At 44.1% G+C, this 19905-nt stretch overlaps 1 protein-coding gene across 2 annotated transcripts; it reads left to right on the forward strand.

Moving 5' to 3' along the window:
* The first annotated feature begins 149 nt into the window (after positions 1-149).
* ZNF599 (zinc finger protein 599) lies at positions 150-16604 on the forward strand. 2 transcript variants are annotated; one of them, XR_014305164.1, is made up of 5 exons: positions 150-561; positions 2613-2739; positions 4771-4866; positions 13781-15701; positions 16062-16604. XR_014305164.1 is itself a non-coding variant. In XM_082708630.1 (4 exons), exons 1-4 carry the CDS (start codon positions 544-546, stop codon positions 15301-15303), a joined length of 1764 nt encoding a protein of 587 aa, XP_082564756.1. In that variant the 5' UTR covers positions 150-543; the 3' UTR covers positions 15304-16604. The 2 variants fall into 2 exon arrangements, 1 of the variants encoding a protein (XP_082564756.1); XM_082708630.1 differs by having other exon boundaries at positions 13781-16604.
* The last annotated feature ends 3301 nt before the right edge of the window (positions 16605-19905 follow it).

The raw sequence follows: 19905 nt of genomic DNA on the forward strand, positions 1-19905 counted from the left end.
ACACCAGGTATCTCTTTCGAGAATAGAAAGTTTGTTGTCTAGATGCAGTCAGAAACTACATTACCCAGAAAGCCGTGTGCTTCTGACGGCGAAGACTGACGCTCAGCCAGTGACAGTGAGTGGAGAGGGGCGTTTCTCCCGCACCGTGGGCGGGACTTGTAGCTGCTGCTGCTTTAGGACGTCATTTGGCTGTAGCGATGTTTGTGTGGGTCCGCGCGTCTAGGTTGAACGCTGTGGAGAGGCCGCTCCCAGAAGGGTCTTCCAGACTGAGCGAAGGACAGTGAGGAGGATGGGACCTAAATCCACGGTTTTATATGAGCTCGACAGACCCTGTCACGGGGCTGTCCCCCTAGCCTGTCCGGCGCCTCGGCACTAGCCCTTCGTTCCCGAGGCACTCTCTGGGGACCCTGTTGAGGCTTTACACAGCGGACACCGAGGTCCCTGGTCACCCGGCCCAGGGCTGGGGTGAGGGGTCGGCTGAGCCCGCTGGACGCGCGCGGTAGAGTCGCTGTTTCTCGCGGTCTCGCTCGGTCCGTGGGCCTCATGGAGGCGCCGGCGCTGGTGAGTGGAGGGTCGCGCAGGCTCACGCGATTGGGTCCTCACGGTTCAGCCCGCAGTGATATTGACCCTGGGACTCCTCGCCATTCCTTCTTAATGCTCTTGGATCTGGAGGTCCCCGGGGGAATACGGCGGGAAAGGGTGTAGATCTCATCACCCCTAACTCGAGGTTCCGAACCCGGGGGTTAGAAGGGGAGGCTTCCATTTCTGCCTCTGACCTCAGCTTGCCTTTTCACGGCGATTGGCCTCCATTCCTTCGGGTCTAAAATCGGAATACTGTGTGTATTAACGATTATTCTCTCTCAGTTGAGGGAACCCGAGAGGGTATGTGTGTGACAAGTGTCCTTCATTGCTCAGAGAGCAATCAGCCTGGGTGCGATTCTGAGGGGGACCAAGCTGGTCCTGCTCTGCTCTTAGGCTCACACCAGGGAGAGTCTGGCCTTTGGGCCTCCTTGCCGCAGACCTCTACCCAGCTGGAAGCTGGGAGAGGGGATGGGAGCTGCGTTTTTTTGAACTGCTGCTTCTCTGATTGGTGTAGAAGGTCCTAGGTCAGGTGGGGAACATAAGACAGGCACCGATCTGAAGTTTGCAGTTGCCATCTCTGTATTATAAGTGAAGCCGGTTTGCAGCTTGCAGCAGTGAATCCATTTTCCTGTAGAACACATTTTCTTACTCAGGTTCCCCCACTTTCCAAAGGTTTGGATTTAGCCACTAGCTTTTGGGAGGGAGTAGGTTAGTAAGGCAAAACCAAAAATCCTCTTGGAGTTTCTTTTGGTTGGTGAGAACAGGTGCTAATATAAGTTTTTCCTAAAAGCAAAGTTAGCAGTAAGAGGGACCTTGAGAAAGTTGGGGGATACTTTTCACTTGACTGCATTTTGGCTTAGGGATGTTTTCCTAGGAACACTGTGTTTTCAGGTAGTGGGGGTGACTTGTGCTTGAAGAGTGAGTCCAATATTCATTATGGACAATATACAGGAATGCTGTGTCTCTTGGGTTGTAAACACAACAGAACTGAAGTTAAATCTCTAGCATGTCACCCTGTTCACTCGTCTTAGCTCCGACTACCTTTGGGACTTATGTAAGTGACTGATCTTTCCTCACCTGGCCTGCTCCCCAACTTCACTCCAGCCTCATTCCAGTGTCCCCTGACAGAGGCCTTCCCTGGTTGCCCCAGATAAAGTCTCCTAATGTTTGCAATCAGTTCATTCTCTATTGTTGTTTTTTGAGCTATTAGAGCCCTATGACTTGATCTTGGTCATTTCTTTAATTTCTTGTTGGAGACCCTTCCCCAGCCCCAGAGTGTGAGCTGCTGTTCTCTGCTCCATCTCCAGGCCTAGAACAGTGCTGGAACTGACCAGTGCCCAATAAGGGATTGAAGAATGAAAGGTTTTCCCCCTCTGGGACAATGTCATTCTTAGATTAAATTGAAACCCCCCACCATGGCTGGACCTGAGGGACCTGGGTTCAGTTCTTGCCCCTTCTCATTAGACATACAACTCTGTTTCACTTGGCTTTTTGTCCCCCCTTAAGATCTTATTTATTATTTGACAGACAGAGAGATCACAGCTAGGAAGAGAGACAGGCAGAGAGAGGGGAGAAGCAGGCTCCCTGCCCAGCAGAGAGCCCGGTATGGGACTCGATCCCAGGACCCTGAGATCATGACCTGAGCTGAAGGCAGAGGCTTAACCCACTGAGCCACCCAGGTGCCCCTGTTCCACTTGGTTTTGAGCCTCCATTTGCTGCTTGTGAATGGAGATGATGGCACTTACCTTGGGGGCTTACTCTCTGCTCCTTACCGCCTACATGAGGTGATCATGGTTTTGTGTCTTTCTCCAGTAGCTTCCTGCATAGGAAGCTTTGCTCTTCCACATCTTTTATTCTGTCAGAGGCACCATGTTCCTCCTTCCTGAGCCCACAACAGAACTAGGTTTCTCAGGAGATACTCAGGGGTTCAGACCTTAGGCCTTTCTGGATTTTTGCCGGAGGCCAACTGATAGGTTCGCATCTCATCTAATAGATGTATGGCCGCCCACCATCTTTGCTTGATGTTCTAGGCTTTGGTGTCCTTCCAAGACGTGGCCGTGACCTTCACTGGGGAGGAATGGAGACATCTGGACCTGGCCCAGAGGACCTTATACCGGGAGGTGATGTTGGAGACTTGTGGGCTCCTGGTCTCACTGGGTAAGGATTCAGTGCTCTCCTGAGTGGTACCCACAGGCTTTCATTCCACTCTTTCTCTATAAGCATGGTTGATTGAGAAGGTCTCTGGGACCCACCTTCCTGTCTCCCCACAGCCTAGGCATATTCGTGTGCTAACCTCTTATTGGCCTCCCTGTGTGTGCAACAGGGATTGTTGTATAAGAAACAGTTCTCAACATTTTTACCAAGTGTCCAGCATAAGCTGGCCTCAATCTGACGTCCTTATTCCAGATCTCCATAAGAGTTAAAGTGATTGGATTAGTTTGGTTGGGTCAAATGTCCTCACAGCCCATTTAACAGGACCTGTGGGTAATAGGAAGTTCTCCAAGTGGGTGAATCAGACAAACAGGAAGATATTTGACATTGGTGCTCATGGTATTTTTCCAAGCAGCACAATCTCAGCTAAATGGCTTTGGCCCCTGGTACCTGCACAATTGTCCCTTATTTCCTAAGGCCTTCGCCTTGCTTCTCTGCTGCTGAGGGAGATCATTTTAGAGGGTATACAGACATGTCATCTAACGGTGTTGATGGGCATCTAAGAAAGCTCTTCCTTTTTCCTTCCTCTTTCCTGCCTTCTATTGTTGTTGGAAGAGTCTGGGCTTGATGCTGCATCTTTAGCTGTCCTGTGTCTGTTGGCCAATTTCCCCTTCAGAAAGAAGAGCTGTAGGACATGGAGCCTTGAAGATGCAGCGTGAGCTTCCTGGGACCAAATACAGTTATTTGCATTTTATTGTATTTTCATAGTAAACTTTGACTTAGTTGAAGTGACCTAGTATCTGTGAAGTGCTCAGAACAGAATTGAGAACATAGCAAGCATGACACATGTATTTATTATATGTACTAATCAGTAAATCCCAAATATTTTTGCACTGAAATTTGAAATGGTGAATTTTCCCAGAAATCGGTTTGAATACGAACCGATGGAGGCCCAAGGTTTCCCTTTTCCCAGACGTCCTGATGGTTACCTTGATGGGGCTCTCCCAGCCTCGTGTCCACATTGTCTCTCCCTGGAGGTCAGTCATCAGTGCAGTAAATGGTGGTAGAGACCACTGTGACTAGTTGTTGAAAGGAGATGCACGGGGAATAGTATTCTAGGTGGAGGGACCAACAGGCGCCAAGTCCCAGTGGGGACAGGGATTCAGTTCCATGACAGATGAAGGAAGGTCTGATTTAACTCTGACACTGCCCGCTGCCTGAGCTCAGGGCTAGGCATCCGGCAGACACCGTTGACCATTCACTGTGGGACAGCTGGATGCATTCTGGCCTTCAGTACAGGATCTTCTATTCCGAGCTTCTGACGGTCCCGGTGCCTTAGTCAATGGTTTCTCTAGAATCCTCCTGTCTTTAAGCCTTCACATTTGGCAAAATGCATTTGGAGTGTGTCCCAGAAAATGTCCTCATGCTGATTTCACCCCTGAAAGACGTAATGACTTTACGTGATGAGAAGCCCTGAGGTGACGCTGACTCCTGGCCTGGCAGATGCCAACCCAGGCGTGTCCGTTCGCGTTCTCTGCTTGGTCAAGGCCATCAGGCCGGTATCCTCGAAGTAGCCATGAGATGCTACAGCAGCAGGTCGGGCGGCAGGCCCCCACCTTCAGCTCTGTCTTCCCAACTTGGAGTAAAGGCTTGTTCTTCAGAGTGGGTAGCAGATTTAGGTCACATCTCAGACATCTGACAGCAGTAGATGCCGTTCAGCAGGTGATTTAGTCCAGTGTTTCTAGCCATCTTCTGGCCCTGGGATCACCTGGGGGGCTTTTTAGACTTCTTGTGTTCTGTCCTAAGGCCCAGAGATTTGGTTTAATTCGTTCCGTGTTCAAACCAGACATCTCCAGATAGTTCTGATCCACAGGGAGGTTGAATTCTACTGGCTTCATTAGGGAACACCTTCTGGAAAGAGTCGTTTCCTTTCTGGAGTTTCATGGTGGTGTGTGAAAGGTATATGCTCCTGTGTGCTCGAGACCTCCTTTTGTCCTTCCCTGTGTACCCACGCCCCATTTATCTCTCCATGCACAGGGCATCCTGTTCCCAAAGCAGAGCTGATCTCCCTGGTGGAGCAGGGGCAGGAACTGTGGACAGTGATGAGAGGCCTCTCCAAAAGCACGTATACAGGTAGGTGGCTGAGAGCCTGGCAGGTGGGTGTCCTGGCATATGGGTTTTATGGCAACTGACAGACCCCCGGGAGATCACTGCGTCTGAAATTCCACAGGCAGCTTCTTTTCATGGTCTTCCTGGGGTCTTGGTTGGTCATGGAGCACTCCACACTGTGTTTCTCCTGTCTTTCCATCCCATCACACTCTTCTTTATTAGTTAAGACTTGGTATGCAGAGTACCAGACAAGCTCTAAATGCTTCGTTAGCCACAAGCATTTACGATTGTTATATTTTCTTCTTGGACTGTCCTCCTTGATATTATATAGTGTCCTTCTATGTCATTTGTTAGTCTTTGTTTTAACGTGTCCAAAATAAGTATTGCTGCTCTGGCTTTCCTTTGGCCTCCATTTGTATGATAGATGTTTCTCTGTCCTCTCATTTTCTCTTCTTCCTCCCTCTCTTCCTCCCTCTCTTTCTTTCTTTCTCTCCTTTCTTTTTCTCCTTCTTCCTTCTTTCCTTCTCCCTTCCTTCCTCTCTCTTTCTTTAATGTACGTTCAACACCAAGTGCAGAGCCCACTATGGGATTTGACCTCATGATCCTGAGATCAAAAACTGAGCTGAGATCAAGAGTTGGAGGCTTCTAGGGGTGCCTGGGTGGCTCATTGGGTTAAGTCTCTGCCTTCAGCTCAGGTCATGATCTCAGGGTCCTGGGATCGAGTCCCGCATCGGGTTCTCTGCTCCGTAGGGAGCCTGCTTCCCCCTAATTTTCTGCCTGCCTCTCTGCCTACTTGTGATCTCTCACTCTCTGTCAAATAAATAAATAAAATATTTAAAAAAATGTTGGAGGTTTCTAACAGACATATGAAAAAATGCTCAACATTACATCAGGGAAATACAAGTCAAATCCACAATGAGATACCATCTCACACCAGTCAGAATGGCTAAAATTAACTCAGGAATCAACAGATGTTGGCGAGGATGCAGAGATAGGGGAACGTGCTTACAATGTTAGTGGGAGTGCATACTGGTGGCCAGTCTGGAAAACAGTATGGAGGTTCCTCAAAAAGTTAAAAATAGAGCTACTCTGTGACCCAGCAATTTCACTGCTGGGTATTTATCCAAAGGATACCAACATAGTGATTTGAAGGGGCACATGTACCCCAATGTTTATAGAAGCAGTGTCTACAATAGCTGAACTATGGAAAGAGCCCAGATGTCCATTGACAGGTGAGTCGATAAAGAAGATGTGGTGTAAACACACACACACACACACACACACACACACACACACACGAATATTACTCAGCCATCAAAAAGAATGAAATCTTGCCTTTTGCAACAACGTGGATGGAACTAAAGGGTACTATGCTAAGCAAAAGGCAAATACCATATGATTTCATTCATATGTGGCGTTTAAGAAACAAGACAGATAAACATAGGGGAAGGGAAGGAATGAAGTAAGATAAAAGCAGAGAGGGAGGCAAACCATAAGAGACTCTTAACTATAGGAAACAACCTGAGGGTTCCTGGAGGGGAGGTTGGTGGGGGGACGGGGTAAATGGATGATGGGCATTAAGGAGAGCACTTGATATAATGTGCACTGGGTATTCTATGCAACTGATGAATCTCTACACTCTACCCCTGAAACTAATAATACACTGTACGTTACCTAAATTGAATTTAAGTAAAAAATTTTAAGTGTCAGAGGCTTAACCAACTGAGCCACGCAGGCATCCCTCTGTCCTATCGCTTTCAATCTGCAGGAATCTTTCGGTCTAAAACGAGTCTCTTGTAGGCAGCATATAGATGGGTCTTGTTTTTATATCCATTCTTTCACTCTTTAGCTTTTGATTGGAGCATTTAGCCCATTTACATTCAGAGTAATTATTGATGGATATATATTGGCTGCCATTTTATTACTTGTTTTGTGGTTATTTCTGTAGTTTTTCTCAGATCCTGTTGTCTTTTGCTCTTTCACATTTTGCTGATTTTCTTGAGTGATACATTTAGATTTCTTTCTCTTTATTCTTTGCATATTTATAAGTGATTTTTGATACATGGTTACCACCAGATAAATTTTTCTGTCTCCTCACTTTGCTTCTCTATGCCTGTTTCTGCGTGTTAAGATAAGTCAGCCTAAAAAAAAAAAGTCATCTGTGTCTTCCGCTCTTGAAAGTAGTGACTCTATGAAGAGGTCCTGGAGTGCCCTGTTGTGTGATGTCCCCTTGTTCAGAACCTTGGTCCTTCAGGAGAGTATCCGACATGTTGCTTACATCCTGCTGCTGTGTCGGAGTCACTTTTCCTTTCAGTGCTGTTGTCCACACTGACTCTGCCTGTTGTAGGCTATGCTTGTTCTCTGTGGTGTTAGTGGGACCCAGGCAGGCCAGCTCCTGGGAGTAGTGCCCACCTGGGAACTCAGGAGCAGGGTGGCCATATTAGCTAGATTGGCCCTAGACCACTAGTCCTGTGAGGATCTCCTGAGGTCCTGCGGTGGCTGGGGGCACAAGGCTGAGCACAGCATACAATGTTGGCTGGAGCAGGCTGCCGTGCACAGTGCAGTGGTTGGGGGGTCTTGGTGGCTAGGTGTAGCGCATGGCAGCAGCTGGGCACTCAGTGGCTGGGCACAGTGCCTGCTGATGATGGGGAGTGTGTGGCTGGTCGTGGCCCGTGAAAGTGGCTGGTAGGAATGACTGGGCAGGGTGTGCAATGGCACCTGTGGGTGTCTGGCTAGGCAGAGCTTGCAGTGCTGGCTTGGTGGGGGGGCATTCCTGGGAAAAACACAAGCATGGCTGGGGGCCCACAACTGGGTGTGGCACGGCACATGTGTGTGGCATGCACATCCCTGCACGTATCCATCCTTCCATTTGCGAAGCAGATATTTGGACGCAGTCCCTAGCCTTGTTCTCTTCTTGGCCTCCTGTCTTATGAAACCTCAAGGGGATATTTGCCTTTGTCAGCCTCACAGTTGAACTAAGAGCTGCTGGAGCCATGGAAGGAGAGGCATTGCTGCAGATTTGTGATCTCTCCCCACTCATGTTCCTTCCAGCTGCTTTGCCAGCAAGTGTCCTGCCCTCCCCTCCTTACCCCTTAGAGGCTGTCTCATACCATCACCCCACTCTGCCATTCCATGTCTTCACTTGAATGAATGTTCCAGGACTCCAGTCTCCCACTGTCATCCTAAAAAGAACCTCATGATTTGGCCCTCTTCTCCCATCTCCCCATTTTCAACTACTGGTCATACCATTCCGTAAGTCAAGGAAGCCAGGAACAAAAGGAAGACCCCATACCGCCTGCATCTCTTCCTACCCTCTAGGCCACCATTCCTGAATCTCAATCACGTTTTATCTTCCATATCTCCAGAATCTGTCACCTTCACCAGCTCTGTCATTTGCCCATGAGCTTCCTCGTCCAAGCCATACTCATTTCTTGCCTGATGATGCTAGCAGACCCCCAGTCACTCTCCCTGTATCTGCTGCCTGCCTCTGGTCCCCTCTCTGTCTTCCATCTGCTTCCTTATCCGCTCACCATCCTTCCAGATACCACCACCCACCTTGCCGCTGGTAACTCACCATGTGACCTACTTCACATTCAGAAGAGAGATTACACACTCAGCCTTCTTTCCGTTTACCCTGGATAGACTCATCCTGCGCCTTCCTTCTCACTTCTGTGGGAGAGTTCTCATGCGTGACGAGAGTTCCCCCAGCAGAGTCTAGATCACACTGTCGCCTGACTTCTCAGGTATATTAGTTATCTGTTGCTGCCTGGCAGTATTCCCACAAACATAGCTCAAAATATCCCTTATTTCCTGTTACCCATCTGTGGCTTGGAGGTGCAGGCACAACTTGGAGGGGTCCGCCTCATGCCGCAGTCAGGGACCCCTCACACCTGTCACTTTCCTTCTTGAGATCAGGTGGTGGTGGGAGACACTCCAGCAAGAGGGGACACAGCCCCATCTTGTACATTCCGCTGCCTGGGCCCAGCCACAGGCAGCCAATCAAGCCAATCTGGCATTTCGCCCGAGAGTGTCATAGCAGGGTATAAGCACCACGAGGTAGGAATTAGGAGATTCCATACAGGAGGCTGCTGCCTCCGGAACCTTGATCTTCACTTACTTCCTGCCCCTTCTGTATCTTCACCTTCTCTCAACTCAATACGGAAAACACAGTGAAGTTTCGGACACGTGGGGGAAGCATGAAACCAAAATGTTCTTGACTGTCCAGCACATGTAACTGTTGACGACTCTATTTCATGGGAACAAGCAAGCTTCTGGGAGGACTTTTCTCATTCTCTGAAGAGACAGCTACCCAGGACTTCTAGGCTTCCCCATTACGGTTTTACTATTTTCTTTAATTGCTGTTTGAAGGTGTAACTTACAGTAAATATATAGATTTTTTTTAAAGATTTTATTTATTTATTTGACAGAGAGAGAGATCACAAATAGGCAGAGAGACAGACAGAGAGAGAGATGAGGAGAAGCAGGTTCCCCGCCGAGCAGAGAGCCCTATGCGGGACTCGATCCCAGGCCCCCAGGATCATGACCTGAGCTGAAGGCAGAGGCTTAACCCACTGAGCCACCCAGGCGCCCCAGTAAATATATAGATTTTAAAGGTTCATCTTCATGAAATACTACATGTATAAACCCAACTATCCACCACACAGGTCAAGAAATATTTCCAGTACCTCCCAGGTTTCTTCTGCTCCCTCTTTATTAATATCCCCTTTTACCGAAGTAGCCAGCATTCAACTCAATCACTAGATTAGTTTTAAAGACCTAGGAATGGACCCCCACAGTGCATAATACTGTTACGTCTCTGTCTTCTTTTGATAATTGTGGCTCCGAGTTTCCCTCATCTGGGTTGCAAAATTCAGAGTTATTTCTTAACTGGGCAATGTCTCAGTGAATGAATAGGTTTTATATATCCATTTTCTTGTTATCTGGCTTGTTCTACAGTTTCAGAATATTGTGAAGAATGCAGCTGTGAATATTCTTGATCATATTTTTTGTTGGATCTAAGCACACATTTCTGTTGGGAATATGCAAATGAGTGGCCTGGCTGGATCATGGTGTAGATACATGATTAGCTTCAGTACAAATCACCAAACAGTTTCAAAGCGACCACATTATTTCACATTCCCAGTAGACATGCGTAAGAGTCGTCAGCTGCTATGCATACTGGGGAGCAGGTATTTATTATTTGAGACCCAGTAGTGTTTTTCAGCACCACACTACTGAAAATGTTCTTACTCACGTTACTGCTGACATTTTGGCTGGCAAGTGCAGGACCTCTAATCATGATAAGAGGGGTGTACAGCTTACTGAACATTTGCTGTGTCCTGGGATGGTTGATTGACATACCTTTTCTTATGTTATTGTGAACATTGTTATGTGTCCTCCCCAAATTCATAATTGGAGCTGGGGGTTAGGGCCTCCAGTGTGATGCTGTCAGGTTGGGATTTGGGGAGATGATTGGGTTTAGAGGAGCTCATGAGGGTGGAGCCCCCGTGATGGGATTGGTGTTCTCATAAGAAGACAAAGTGAGACCATCCTCTTTCCTAGGTGTCGTATGAATGCTGGTGACGGTTAGGAGAAGAGGGAGAACACTCTAGTGTCTCTTCTTAGAAGGACACTAATTCTACCAGATCGGGGACCTACCCTGATCACCTCCTTTCACCTCAGTTGCTTCCATAAAGGCCCTATTTCCAAATTCACATTGGAGGTTAGGGCTTCAACACATGAATTTTGGGAGAACACAAACGTGGAGTTCGTAACAAAATTTGCTTTTAGAGTAAATATAAGGGCTATTCATATATTGTTTTTCTTGCGTCAGTTTGGTAATTTGAATCTTTCAAGGAGTTTTTCACTTCATCTAATTATTCTATTACATTTTAAGATTGTTTTATCATGTTAAATTTTATGTTATGTATTTACCACAGTAAATAAGGCTTAAAAAATGAATATACATGTATGTGTATATATATACACATACATACATATGTGTATACACATACATACATATGTGTATATATATATATATTAATCGCCTGGTGCTCATCATGCCAAGTACACTCCTTAATCCCCATCACCTTTTTAACCCATCCCCCCATCCACTCATTTCCCCTCTAGTAACCATCAGTTTGTTCTCTATAGTTAAGAATCTGTTTCCTGGTTTGTGTCTCTCTGTCTTTCTCTTTTTTACCCTTTGCTCATTTGTTTTGTTTCTTAAATTCCACATATAATTGAACTCATATGGTATTTGTCTTTCTCTGATCACTTACCATTATACTCTGTAGCTGCATCCATGTTGTTGCAAATGACAAGATTTCTTTCCTTTTTTATGGCTGAATAATATTTCATTGTGTACGTATAACTCATCTTCTTTATCCATGCATCGGTCAGTGGACAGTTGGGCTGTATCTTGGTCACTGTAAATAACGTAGCAGTAAACACAGAGATGTATGTATCCTATGTATGTGTTTTTATAACGCCACATAAACTGACATTCTCAAAACAGGCTTAAACATTACTTCATTATACTCAAGTATACACATACTTACTTGAACTTTATGGAAAGTATAACATAGGTTATATTGTTTTATATGATTTGTACTTTTTATTCAGCAGTATATTATTAAGATTCCCCATGCGTGGGGTGCCTGGGTGGCTCAGTGGGTTAAAGCCTCTGCCTTCGACTCAGGGTCCTGGGATCGAGCCCCACATAGGACTTCCTGCTCAGCGGGGAGCCTGCTTCCTCCTCTCTCTCTGCCTGCCTCTCTGCCTACTTGTGATCTCTATCTGTCAAATAAATAAATAAAATCTGAAAAAGAAAAAGATTCCTCATGCGTGTAGTATAGTTCACTCTCTTTTTTTCTGTAGTCATTTTCATGAATATAACACAATGTATTCATTTATTTTCATGGGCATTTTCATGTATCTAGTTTCTTATACCCACAAAGAATGCTCTTGTAGAAATTTACCTATATATGTCCTCATGAGTATGTGTAAGAATTTCTCTTAGTAGTGTTCCTAGGGCTAGAATTTTTTGATGATTATAGGTGAGCAAAAGGAGAACTTCAGTAGATGCTGCCCTGCTGTTTTCTCAAATGGTATCTTACCTGTTTACACTTCACCTGCATTGTATTAATGATTCTGTGGCTCTGCATCCTTTCCAACTATTACATTCGTAAGTTTGTTCAATCGGGTGAATATAATATGGTATCTCCTTTTGGTATTTTTGCTCCTTCCCTCATCCAGGAAAGTTGAGCACCTGTTCATATGTTGATTGGCTAATGTAGATCTTCTGTGAAATGTCAGTTCGTACCAATGTGCTTAATTTTCATTTTGGAAGTGGAGTGCTGAACTTACCCACTGTAATTGTGGTTTTATCTGTTTCTCTGTTGAACTCAGTTTTTGGGTTATTTTGAGGCTGTGGTATTTGTTGCGTACAGATTTAGGATTGTTATGTCTTCCTGGTGGATTGATTTTTTTTTTTATCATTCTATAATGTCCCTCTTTTTCTCATTTACTTTGCTCTGTAGTCTATGGTATCTGATATTAATCTAGATACCCTTGTTTGCCTTTTAAAAAATTATATTTAGTTTAGTCAAATTGACTAGTTTTTGCATTTACAGTGAATGGTTTTTTATCTTGTTTATGAAATCTTTCAGTTTCCCAAGATCTAAAAGATAATTATTTTTACTGTTTACTAAATGTTGTGAGTGTTGTACTTCTGACAGGTCTTAATCAGTCTGGCGTGAGGGTAGGAATGTGGTTTCATTTTTCCCCATATGGGAAATGATTTCTCGAGATCCATTTGTGGAATAGTCCCTCCTTTTACCACTGGGCCTCTCTGTGACTTCTGTCGTATTTCAAAGTTCATACATACATTTCTGAGCTCTTATTTCTGTTTTTTCCTTTGACAGTTTGACAGTTGATCTTAAATCTGTGCCTACATCATACTGCCTTGATGTACATAATCATCATAATTCTAGTTCCTCAAAGGGCAAGACTCCCTTTTTTATTCTTCTGTGGAGATAGCCTGGTCTGTTTGTTCATTTGTATAAATTCCACAAAGTGAGAAATCATTTTGTGAACATCCTTGAAAAATTCTATCAGGACTTTATCTGAAGTTGTATTGAATTTATAGATGAATTTAAGGATAATGCAATCCCCCTTTTCATATAGATCTTCATTAATGTGGTAAATTTATAATTCTCTTCATCTAGAATCTAGATGAATCTAGAATAGGTATCTATTTGGTGTCTATTCACCTGGTCTTTACTCAGATGAAGCAGACTCAGTACGCCCACCCAGCAGTTTCTCATCATCTCCCACAATCTCACAGCCCAGAATCCTGAGGTTTTTTTTCTCCTCTGCCCCTGCCTGCTGCTCCAGCCTCATCTCCACCATCCTCCCATCCACTTCACTTTGCCTGGCATCCAGAATTCTCTTAACACACCACATGTTGTTCTTCCGTCATCTGCTGCAGTTTCCCCCCTAATTCCTCTATTAGGGAAACCCTGTTCTCCTTTAGAAATAAGCTACCACAGCACCTTTTCCACATAGCCTCCACTGACCTCTTTCTGTCTCCCATGTGGGTCAGGTTAGGTGCCCCTTCCCTGTGCTGTTAGGGCACAGTCATTACACGCAGTGTAGTCTTTACTGTGCCCGCCCTCCCCTATTCTGGAGAGTGAGGGGACCTCCATTCCAGATTCTGCATGCCCTGCCCCAGCTTTTCTTCCTGAGTTGCCTTTTAGAGACATCTAGAGTCCAAGGATTAGTGAAGAAAGAAATTGTAAGCCTGGGCTTAGTAGGTGTATAAATGCCACAGGCATTAGAGGAATTATTTTCATCTTCATTCTATCCCTATTGGTAATTTTGTTTGTTCTGTGTCGACGTGACTAATAGACACCTTTCTGTATTGGATTCCCTTCAGGTGAAAAAGCAAAACCTGAGACCACAGAGCTTACTGCTTCTCAGCTCGCCTTCACTGAGGAAGCCCCCTTTGAGGAACAAGTGACCCAGGGAGTCTCAAGGGATTCCAGGTTGGGGCAAGCAAGGGATCAGCAGAAGCTATCAGAAGTGCAGGAAGTGAACTTGAGGCCAGGGGCGGACCCCCACAAGGAGACATGCCCTAGGAAGCTGACCCATAAACGTGATGATTTGGAGACCGGTGATCGTTTGGGTTTTACGGTTTTGCAGGAGCGCGTCACTACACAAGGTGATCTACGTGAACCCGAGCAAGGACCAGGCAAAGACCTTGTGATAGAGGCAAGGAATAGCCTGTATAAATGCAAAGAATGTGGGAAAAGGTTTAGCAAGAACTGGGCTCTTGTTCGGCATCAGCAGATTCATGCCGGAGTGAAGCCCTTTAAATGCAGTGAATGTGGGAAAGCCTGTCGTTATATGGCAGACTTCATTCGACACATGAGGTTTCATACTGGGGAAAAACCATACAAGTGTGTTGAGTGTGGGAAGGCGTTCAAACGCAGGTCTCACCTCACAGAGCACCAGCGCATTCACACTGGAGATAAGCCCTATGAGTGCAAAGAATGTGGTAAAACTTTCACCCACCGCTCTTCTTTTAACCAACATAATATGACCCACACTAGGGAAAAGCCCTTTTTGTGCAAAGAATGTGGAAAAGCTTTTTACTACAGCTCTTCCTTTGCTCAACACATGAGGATTCACACCGGAAAGAAACTCTATGAGTGCAGTGAATGTGGAAAGGCCTTCACTCACCGCTCCACTTTTATCCAGCACAATATGACCCACACCGGAGAAAAGCCCTTCTTGTGCAAAGAATGTGGAAAAGCCTTTTGCCTCAGCTCATCCTTCACTCAGCACATGAGGATTCACACTGGAGAGAAACCCTACGAGTGCGACGACTGTGGAAAGGCCTTCACTCACCGCTCTACTTTTATCCGGCACAAGAGGACTCATACCGGAGAGAAGCCCTTTGAATGCAAGGAATGTGGGAAAACCTTCTGCGACAGCTCTTCCTTAATCCAACACATGAGGATTCACACTGGCGAGAGGCCCTATAAGTGCAGTGATTGTGGAAAAGCCTTTACACACCACTCTGTTTTTATCCGACATCATAGGACCCACAGTGGGGAAAAACCCTTGGAGTGTAAAGAATGTGCAAAAGCCTTTTACTACAGCTCTTCCTTTACTCGACACATGAGGATCCACACTGGCGAGAAGCCCTACGTATGCAGAGAATGCGGGAAGGCCTTTACCCAACCTGCAAATTTTGTTCGTCATAATAGGATCCACACTGGAGAAAAACCATATGAGTGCAAACACTGTAAGAAGGCTTTTTGTGACAACTTTGCTTTAACTCAGCACATGAGAACTCACACTGGAGAGAAACCCTTTGAATGTGGTGAGTGTGGAAAAACCTTCAGCCACAGTTCCTCCTTCACTCACCATCGAAAAATTCATACCAGAGTTTAAAGGCCTGTGCAGGTTGTTTACATCAGTCAATTTTAGTGAACACCTACTGGTGAAATACCTTTTCTTTTGAATGTAACCATTCAGGAAAAACCTTTTGTCGGGTGAAATATCTTGCTCATTATCTGAGAATTCATACTGAAGAGAAACATAATTGCCATCCGTGTAAAAGCTTTTTGTGGCAGGTCATCTCAAGGGTCATATTAGAAATTGACCCAGCCTAGACCCTTACACTACCCTCGAGAGTCATCCATGAGTGAGACCCAGTGGTTATGCATTTAGGAAATATGTCTGCAAGAATTCTTCCTATATTTGGGGCACCCGGGTGGCTCAGTGGGTTAAAGCCTCTGCCTTCGGCTCAGGTCATGATCCCAGGGTCCTGGGATCGAGCCCCACATCGGGCTCTCTGCTCAGCGGGGAGCCTGCTTTCTCCTCTCTCTCTGCCTGCTTAAAACTTAAAAAAAAAAAAAAGAATTCTTCCTATATTTATACTATAAAACCACCTCAAGGGTGTTTTAAAAGTACAATGAGAGGTAGAGGAGGAGATATAGAAGAGAAAGGGAAAAGAAAAGAGTGTACGGCTTCTTTCCAATTTCCCTGCCAAGCTTGTGATAATTTGTCATTGGGGTTGGGGTGGGGAATGGTGTAGGTATGAGAGATAGAAAGACCTCATTCCCTCTATGTGTGTGTGTGTGTGTTTTAAGATTTATTTATTTGGGAGAGAGCGAGAGAGAACATGGATGGGGGAGAGGGAGAAGCAGGCTCCCTGCTGAGCAGGGGGTCTGATGTGGGTGTCAATCCCAGGACCCCAGGATCATGACCTGAGCTGAAGGCAGATGCTTAACTGACTGAGCCACTGGGCATCCCTGTGTATTTTTTATATATCTATCATCAGGAGAACTGGAACATTGAAGGCAGCTCTGCTGTCAACATTTCTTGAAAATATTCCTTATTCTAAAACATTGTCATTTTTACCCTTGAGGAACATAAATGTTGGTGAGAGATTTAGAGGCCCAAGTCATGAAATACTTAACACACATACACACACTCGTATATTTAGTCAATTCTTGTTATTCATTGTAGTTGTGTTCTATACATCCATCACAAACACTGAATTAATACTGAACCATTGCTCCTAAGGGAAATGCAGACACGTTCATCTGAGCCTCTGTTTACATTTTCATCAACCAAACAATGCATAACCTGTCATGGATTTTTTTTTCTATTTAAAGGCACCTGAATTGAATATATGTTTCTCAGAAATAAATTATTTGCAGTATTATAATAAAAATATTTCAATTACATCATTTTGTATAGTATATTGTTATTACTGTACTTTAAGTCATTCATACAATACACACAATTTAATACTTGTACGTAAACACAGTAAACAGTACAATAATGTGAACACCTACACTATGCTATAACTGTACAGTCATTCAGAGAAAGTGCAGAAAAAGTTAAAATTAATCGAAGATTAATATTAAATAGTTTTGATAGAGCTGTGGGATGTGGCGGGGGGCAGTGCACTTTGGATAAACGTCTTGACCTTGGCTTACCCCAAGAAAACCAAAGGAGTAGTTGATGGTACTTATTTCATGCCACTGAAGTGCCTTGAAAAATTGCACAAGGCTGCATTTGCTAATAGGGTCCCATTGTTTCATGTCATTGAAAATTCTTCCAAGGCAGAATTTCATTCTGATATTATGGCTGCTGTGAGAGAGACAGTTCATTCAGCGGTAGATGTATTTTCATCCCTATCTTCATCATTACTGACTTCAGTGCCTTGTTTTGCCATCCTTCTGGGTCTTAGTGGGCTCTACTACCTTTTCTACCAAAGTTTCTTCCACATCCTCGTGTCCCTAAAGATTTTCCCACTTATTTGCCTTCCGATACGCATTATGTGTTTGACACTGACCTTTATATTTTCCATAACTTTGCCAAAGCCTTTGAAATTTTTCAGGCAGTCTGCCCATTTTTCCAGATATTACTGATAGTGGTCTGCCTGATACTGTACCAGGCTGTGCACCATGATCACCAATGGAGCATAGAGAAACCAACTTCCAGTAGTCCGTCATGTGGTTTCCTTGCTGGTGTTGTATTGGTTTACCATAAATTTCCCTCATGTTGTGCGCCACGAAAGCTTTATTATGTCCTGATTGAGAGGTTAGGTGACCTAATGTTTAGGAGCATGAAAAGAACATCTAGGTTGGGGTGGACATTTGAAAGTTCTTCATGGTAATGGACTGGGGCATTATTCAAAGTCAATACAACCTTGGAGGCAAGGTTTCTGCCTTAGAGATAGCAGTCAGCTTCTTGGATGAGCAGTTGTGGAAGCGATCCCAGAATGTTTCTGAAATCTCATATGTCATTATCTCAAACTTCTGGAATTTCCTTTTACGTTCTTGTGGATTTGGGGCTCTGTATACCTTTAGGGGTTTGCACTTAAAGTCGGCTGCTGTGGGTATTGACACACAGTAGCAAGACTGCATGATATTTGAATAATTTGAAGATGGGATTTGGAGGCCATTTGCATTGTATAGGATCATTTGTCAAAAGTCAATGAAAACAAGCCAGGGGGTGCCTGGGTGGCTCAGTGGGTTGAGCCTCTGCCTTCGGCTCAGGTCATGATCCCAGGATCCTGGGATTGAGTCCCGCATTGGGCTCTCTGCTCAGCAGGGAGCCTGCTTCCACCTCTCTCTCTCTGCCTGCCTCTCTGCCTACTTGCGATCTCTGTCAAATAAATATCTTTATAAAAACAAAAGAAAAAAAGAAAAGCCCGTCTCACTGGCATTGAAACCTGCTCTTCCACATAACACTTTCTCTGTATTAATATTTAGCAGGTATTTAAACAATTATTCCACAGCCTCCTGATCTGCAGGATTTGCTTTATCTACACACTGTTCATACCGTATTGTCTCTTGAAATGTGCAAGCCAGCCAACTAGCTGATCAGGTTTCGCATTGTCCCTATCTGGGTAAGGACTAAATTTTGGCTTTCAGCCTCAGAACAGTGCCTTCCTATACTTTTTTATGGGTCTTTATCTCGCAAATCCACAATTTGAGCTGCTTTTTAAAATCTTTTTCATAGCTCCGTCACCCACTATGAAAGATACTTTTAACATTTTCTGGAATGACTTCATGTACAGATCAGTGCATTTCTTCGTCCTACTTGAGAATATGCCATATTGTTGATTCATTGACATTGAACTCTGAGCCAACAGCAGTACAACTGCCCGAAGGTAGTCCATCTAACACATGTGTGTACTTTAAGGTCCATCACAGCCCTCTTGCACTTACATACACTGGACAGCACCAGATGCCTCGGTGGCGTAGTTGGTCAAGTAGCTGACTCTTGATTTTGGCTCAGGTCATGATCTCAGAGTCATGGGACTGAGCCCTGTGTTGGGCTCCATGCTCTGTGGAGTCTGCTTGATATTCTCCCTCTCCCCACACTCTGCTGCACTCTCTCTCCTTTCTAATAAGTAAATTTAAAAAAAAAGAAATTAAGTCCAAATTAGGTAGAAATAAATGATAAAGCTAAGAGCAGAAATAAAAAATAAACAGAAAAATCAACATACTAGAAATAGATTTTTAAAAGGCTAATTAAATTGACACCCCCCTAGAAAACCTGACCAGGAAATTAAAAAAAAGAAAAGAAAAAAATGATATTTCCAATATCAGGAATGATGGGCGGGCATCACTGTAGATTTGATATACACTAAAGAGATGACAAGTGACTGTAAACACCATTCTGTGATGAAAACTGCAAATGCATATGGTTTTCCTGTAAATTGTATAAAAATTATTAGGAAGATATTTTACTAAGGTTACACAAACTCTTTCTGAAAACAAGGAAACATTTCCTAACTCATTCTATGAAGAAGCCAGCATTACCCTAAAACAAAAACATAATAACCAGCATTACCCTAATACAAAAACATAATAAAGAAATTTAAAGATTAATATCCCTCAGGTACATAGACATAAAAGTGTTTAATGACCATTTCAGGAAATCAATCTAATCAAATACAATAGGATAGTCTCACATGACCACCTCTTGGGTGGGGTGAGGGGGTGTTGTCCCAAGAATCAAGGTTGGTTTAGCATTGAAAAAAACAGTCAATGTAATTCATATTTACAGGCTAAAGGAGAGAAGCCATATTATCTGAAATCTCTATGTGAAGTAATTGACAAAATTTGGTAATTCTTTCAAAGTAATCTCCAGCAAAATAGAAATTGGAGGGGATTTCCTTGATATGAAGCACATAAACAAAAAAACCTTCAGCTAACAGCATACTGAACGCTTTTAAGATTGGAACCTGGAATGCATGTTCATTATCTTTACTGATACTCAGTATTTTACAGGCTGTCAGATCAAATGTAAAAGTAAAAAGAAGAGTAAAAGGCATACAGATTGAAAAGGATTATGTAAAACTCTTTATTTATAGAAAACATGAATGTGTATTACAAAATCATAAGAAATCTACAAAGAAATACCAGAAGCATGGAGATTTAGCACACTTACAGCATACAAGACCAATATATAGAAACCAATTATATATTCTATATGCTACCACTAGCATATAATTGAAAACTAAAATTT

Source organism: Mustela nivalis, assembly GCF_964662115.1.
Source record: "Mustela nivalis genome assembly, chromosome: 18".
NCBI classification, from domain to species: Eukaryota; Metazoa; Chordata; class Mammalia; order Carnivora; family Mustelidae; genus Mustela; species Mustela nivalis.

Excerpts from the sequence above, each read along its gene's own strand:
- ZNF599 (XM_082708630.1), top strand. Across the intron at positions 2,740-4,770 it reads TGGGCTCCTGGTCTCACTGG|GGCATCCTGTTCCCAAAGCA; the intron begins GTAAGGATTCAG and ends CTCCATGCACAG. Across the intron at positions 4,867-13,780 it reads CTCCAAAAGCACGTATACAG|GTGAAAAAGCAAAACCTGAG; the intron begins GTAGGTGGCTGA and ends GATTCCCTTCAG.